Source organism: Ammodytes marinus (genome assembly GCF_949987685.1).
Source record: "Ammodytes marinus genome assembly, chromosome: 2".
Lineage (NCBI taxonomy): Eukaryota > Metazoa > Chordata > Actinopteri > Uranoscopiformes > Ammodytidae > Ammodytes > Ammodytes marinus.
In genome coordinates this window covers 19,298,362-19,304,361 of record NC_137231.1, presented here as the reverse complement: position 1 = coordinate 19,304,361, position 6,000 = coordinate 19,298,362, and the positions used below count along the sequence as shown (strand labels likewise).

Here is a 6,000-nt window from a genome sequence, read left to right as displayed (position 1 = left end):
TTGATATAGTGTGAAACATTTTACAACCTTGAGGAACCTGTGCCTGCTAGTGCCTTATTGGCTCACGACTGATGTTTGTGATCTTATTTTAAATGTAAATAAGCCAAGTTGTGCATTGAAGCCTACTGGACTGTTTCTTCCCAGGAGAAAGCAAAATTATATTTATTGTTATTTTCAATAACGAATTATAGTAACCTTTTTGAAGAGTGCAATTTGTGAGCTTGAGATGTTCTGGTTACAAGAAATAAAAGGAAGACAATACTTAAACTTGACACATATTTTATTTTTGTGTAAACAGTTAGGAGGAACATTTTGCTCCCCAAAAACATGAATGACAAACATTAATGACAGCAGACATCTTTAATCGTATTAAACTGCGATGCACCCCAAACCAAAAGCAAACCTTTAAAATGTACACCAAGAGTAAACAGCAGCCGATAATAATTAGGATTCATCTCTTTAAATATAATTTCCTCAGCATAATTCATCAACATAGTTGGCATTGCATATGTGTGGTATAAAAACATAAAAATCACAAAGTTACAACCTGCAATGCCATACATACTATTGTGTTAGGATGGCTATATACATATATGATACTATATTAGATCATTATACAGCAGATTGATATGCGTAAGTATGGTATAAAAATAGCATGCGTCTCTAAATCACACAGCAAACAGTCTTTATCTCGGAAAAATGTATAAAAAAGGAGGCAAAGTAGAGAGTAAAATAAAACATGTTTGAAAGATAGCACATTTTGAATTACACGTGTAATAAAGCTTTACTCGAAATTTAAATTATTTTGCTTTTTACATTATCCAGTAAAATAAACAGTAGCCTAGACAACATTATATTTGCTACAATTATGGTGGATTTGGCCTTAGTGTTCTCTAACATGTCTCCAACTAGCAGATGCACAGTCAGTGTGTAGCTTCTATAGCCAATAAAAACTGAATAAAATCTGTGACTTTGTGTATGAGTAAGGAAAACTGAACTATGGCACAATAAAAGGCCTATGAAATGGAGAATCTTCCACCTTCACCAGCAACTCCGGCCTAAAGCATGATAGTTGTGAGATATATCCGAACACTCAAGCCGTTACTATTATTTTTTATATAAACTAAACCGTTAAAATTGGATGTGTGCAATCAGAACGAAGAGTGACAGCTTTGGATTCAATCTATTCTGAACTTCTGTGGTGAATGAATGGTCCATTTATAGCACTTTTGTAGGCATGCACACGTACCACTACTCACATCCATGGAGGTAAACAGAAGTAGCATGCAGTATAGAACAAAGGCACTGCTGCACACAAACGTGTGTCTTTTGTCTGTTTTTCATCTTTATCTCTTCTTGATGACTCAGAGTTTGGGTAAAGACTCTCTTGCATCCTCCAATTTGGCCAGAACCCACTGAAAATAAGTAAGAACCAAAGTAAGATTGAATGAAAACAAGCTGGCAACAAAATTAGCCGGACTTTTCTTGAACAATTTATTATAAAGTGTTACCAAACAATCATATATAAAACTACTTACTGTGGCTATCTCAGGAGTTTTGAAGTTGATGATCTTCCCAAATTCCTTGGCATGGAAGACGGACTTCACTCTCTCCTGCAGTACACAAGACAAGGCATTTCGTGCAATTTGTCAAATAATTCTTAAAACCTGTTAAAATCTTAAAATAAAACTTAAACTACAAAAACAACATGACTTATAATTTGGATTTAAATTCTAACAGTTGGATTTTGTACCTTGGCCTCAATGCGGAGTCGTCGGTTTTCGACGATAAGTGGATCCTTGGTGAACTCCTCAAATAGATACTGCCATTCACAGGTAAGCTGGCCAAATGTTCCTTTAGTCACAAAAAATATTCCCCTGGGAGAGAAACCACATAAAAACAGTTGAACTCCATAGAAAGTAAGTAAGTAAGTAAGCTTTATTTATAGAGCGCCCTTCACAGACCAGGGTCACAGAGGATACAGTAAAAAGAAAGTGGTATACATCACAGAAACCACCAAGCTCTACATCTGATTAAAACATACAGTAAGGATTATCTAGTATGTATGAGATGCAAGAAAAACACTCACCTCTTTGTGATCATGAGGAAGTCCGAATCATTGACCTTGGCATGAGCAAAGTATCTGTACTTGGCAAAACGTCCGTTCTCAATTTTCTAAAGGCAGAAAGAAAGTAAAAGAATATTTAAATGTATAGCAACACAAAAAAAGTTTCTGAGTGATAGTGTCAGACTAAAAATAAAGTATTAATGCCAAGATGTCTATGTCCAATCACAAATTATATATAAGGGTCTTCAAAAACATTTTCAAAACATTTTCAAAGTTACAATGGTGCTCTGCGAAAGTGGGTGAATGAATCTGCACCAAGCTTTACTCTCCTGAAGCGGGAAAATGTGATGTTGCGGTGAGAAAAGTTGAATGAGATGAAACAAAAAGAAAATGTCAGGTAGAAGTTTAAATTGTGAACATTTTATTGAGAACAGTGAGGGCAGTGAATAGTGGGAGCGGATGACAAAATGATAAAACAAACATGTATTGACGGAAAAAATAGACAACATAATCACAAGAAAGATTTTGACAATGAATGAATAAATGATGAATGAAAAAAGTGGTGGGGTTAAATTATGAAAGATAAAGACACATAAAATAAAGAGAACAAATCTCACATCAATAAAACAAAAAAAAAACACATTCATATGCCATTCTTTGGTTTGGTTATATCTCCAAGAAAGAACTTCCTGATTAAATGACAGACAGCAGACAGACAAACATTACAGACACATCTCCAGTGCTACACTACAGCTGTCACTTCTAGTTTCTAGCTGTTTTCCTCATCACCCTCATCCTCTGAGCCAGTTCTACGCCATTCAATGTACACCAGTCTCCTCTGTGGACATGACAAGAGAGAAGAGTGAAGATCAGAGCAGAGACAACCAGAGGGTTTTCTAACGACTGCTGCTCTACCTCATGGATTAACTACAGAGGCAAAGGCTTAGTTAATAACAGTTCATTTTAATCTTATTCCACTACATCAGACAAGTTTCATTAATTAGGTGTATTCAAAGTTACTACAACCTTGTTTAATGTGTGTGTGTGTGTGTGTGTGTGTGTGTGTAAAACAAGTTTTTTAAATACCAAGAACACTGTTGGGACTACTGCATCTAAGTCTATTAATTTCAGTCATAATGTATTTAAAGCCCATTTAACCAGCTACAACAGAAAAATAAAACACAAGCATAAAATGTGGAATCCACTGGGATTTCTAGTAGGATTGTTCTTGACATTAGTCCTAATTTGGAATGAGGCGAATAATCTGACACAAATAAATCAAACCTAGTCGGGGTCTAAAGCTGCTGATACAGATGGGTGACAAAGGGCATGAGATGTCACTGAATGGTTTGATGAAAATGATTTGAATCAGATAATACCACCTTTCTGGTCCCCATGAACACCCTCCGTCTTGGACAGTGCTCTCCACCACCATCGTTAAATTAACAACAATATCTTTTTGGAGGAATAGTGTATCCAGAGATTTGTAGAATCTTCGCAAATGAGCATTGAAGCTGTTTTGAAGGCTCACTGTGGCCCAACACCTTACTACGGCTCTTTTATTTGTCACCTATCCATAAATTGCAGGGGAAATCCTACACATGGCATCTTTACTATTAGCCAAACAAGGTAATTCTGACCTGAGACTCATAAGCACAAATTTCAACCCACTCCATCCAGCTCGACTGCTACATAATGTCAGCACAATAAAGAGATCCACAAGTTAAAGCTCAATATGTGACACCCATGTTACAGCAACACTGGCAACATTTAAGTGTATGTGCTAATCAACGCTTTGCTCCAAATTAGTGAAAACATCCATATGAACATTAAGTGTCTCAGTGAACAGTTATCCTTGCTTTAGAACTTTAATGCACATAAATGCTCATAGACAAAATGATGAACCGAATCTCACTCATCTCAGGTAAATGAAGAATCATAACCAAGTTTTATTTACCCAGGTCTGACTTTTGAGAGTCGATAACGCAGATATCTGTCCTACCTGGAGCATCTGACTGCCAAGGCCCTCCCTCTCCTTATATGGTCGTATGACACCATCCTCGTGGATGAAGCGAGGAGGGCGCAGAGATTTGATGTCTTGCGTGGTCTCTGCTGCCCTACAAACAAGACAAGATGCACAAGTGTATTTGAGACACACCTTACTTGTAACCGTATTGCTGCACTCACACACATACATAAACATGGATAAATGCATAAAGAGATAATGTTACATAAAAACTCACATGAACATGTAAACACAACATAGGTAAATAGGACCTGTAACAAAAAGCTGTTTTTTGTTTGTGCCTTTACTGCAGCCTTCTTCTTAGTAATTGTGTTTTTGTATGTATTTTGATGTTTGAATCACCCCACCCTGTGATTGCGCCATGGACCCACATGAACAGTAAGAAATTAAGACCGTGCGGAGGCAACTGAATGTCTTTAAACATGTACACCACCTATCTGGTAATACATGTGCTGTCAACACACTGTAGCACATCCAGGTGAAAACATGAAGGAAACATACCTCTTGATCCCTTGGAAGGTACTGCTGGCCATGTCAATAATGCCTCCTGTAGGTCTGGCCACTGCACCCACCAGACCTTTACCAAACCCTTTAAAAAAGCCTGCTGCACCCTCTTTCTGGGCTCCTGCAAAACAACACATGGTCGAACATCCATATTTACAGTAGTAGCATATCATTTTGGCCATCAAATGTTTATTTCAGCATGTGCCAAATAGTATCACTTAAATGAGTATGAGGGGCCCAATTTAACATACCCTCAATAGGTTTGGTAACAATGCCTGTGATCCCACTGACAAAACCCTAAAAAGGAAAAAACAACATTACCAAGTAGCAGCAACTCATTCATTATGGCAGAATTTTCTGATGGCTGATCTTTCAGGACAATTGCAAATTTACATTATGTGTCTCACACACACACACACACACACACACGCGCACACAGGTTTGAGTACATACAGACACCAATCCCTTTCCGCCCCTCTTCAGCCCGTCTGTCAGGCTACTGGGTTGTCTGTTGATAGCTTCTCGTCTCTTCTGCTGGAATTCCTCGTCCATCGTTATGGCAGCAACTCCCTTTGCCATGGCACCTGTGATCCTAGAGGCCGCTCCTGCGATTCCCCCTGGAAGACCGTTACGAGTCGTTATAGTTCTTACCTAACATACTTAATTAAACAGTGGTATGTTCATTTCTTTTTAAAGTCTTTAAAAAAGGAGACAGTATTTATATGCACACACACACACACACACACACACACACACACACACACACACACACACACACACACACACACACACACACACACACACACACACACACACACACACACACACACACACACACACACACACACACACACACACACACACACACACACACACACACACACACAAGGATCAATCAAGTTTTTGGTAAACTTTGAAATGTGGAGGTGGGGCGGGATTTTATGTCACATATGTAAGTTCATACATATACGAGACCTTTCTTGACACCTTTCTACAGATATCATTTTCATATGAGCCCCGTACTTACCTACAGCTCCTCCCACCAGAGCCTTCACCCCAATAGCCATTCCTTCAACAAACTCCTCGGGCCCTCGGATGGCTCCCTGGAAACAAACAGTTAAATATTCCAGATATTTCCAACTTAGTATGCAGCAGTATCATCTAATTGTTCACCTTAAATTAAAGGGAGAGCAAAACGCTTAATTTGGAACATTACTTTAGCACTCAAACAGTACAATCTTATATTCCTACCTGATATGGCTCATAGAAGAAGGCTTCCACTCCCTCCGACAGTCCTCTGATTAGACCAAAAGGATTCCCAAGTACATCCAGGCCCAACACCAGCACATACATCTGTTTAATTGCCTGAAATGTATAGAAACTGGTAAGCCGACTCATTATA

General features: G+C 38.4%; 1 protein-coding gene across 2 annotated transcripts in view; it reads right to left on the bottom strand.

Annotated features, from left to right (window-relative positions):
- Positions 1-262: 262 nt before the first annotated feature.
- The window catches only part of vps13a (vacuolar protein sorting 13 homolog A), a 43,724-nt gene continuing 37,986 nt past the window's right edge, over positions 263-6,000 (bottom strand). For both annotated transcript variants that reach the window (XM_080044452.1, XM_080044453.1), the window contains 10 exons: positions 5,850-5,963; positions 5,626-5,701; positions 5,052-5,215; positions 4,850-4,895; positions 4,596-4,719; positions 4,071-4,185; positions 2,090-2,175; positions 1,754-1,877; positions 1,539-1,613; positions 263-1,415 (listed from right to left, as the gene is read on the bottom strand). In XM_080044452.1, the coding sequence (XP_079900578.1) occupies positions 1,365-1,415; positions 1,539-1,613; positions 1,754-1,877; positions 2,090-2,175; positions 4,071-4,185; positions 4,596-4,719; positions 4,850-4,895; positions 5,052-5,215; positions 5,626-5,701; positions 5,850-5,963 (975 nt within the window). In that variant the 3' untranslated portion in view covers positions 263-1,364. The remainder of the gene's footprint in view (positions 1,416-1,538; positions 1,614-1,753; positions 1,878-2,089; positions 2,176-4,070; positions 4,186-4,595; positions 4,720-4,849; positions 4,896-5,051; positions 5,216-5,625; positions 5,702-5,849; positions 5,964-6,000) is intronic.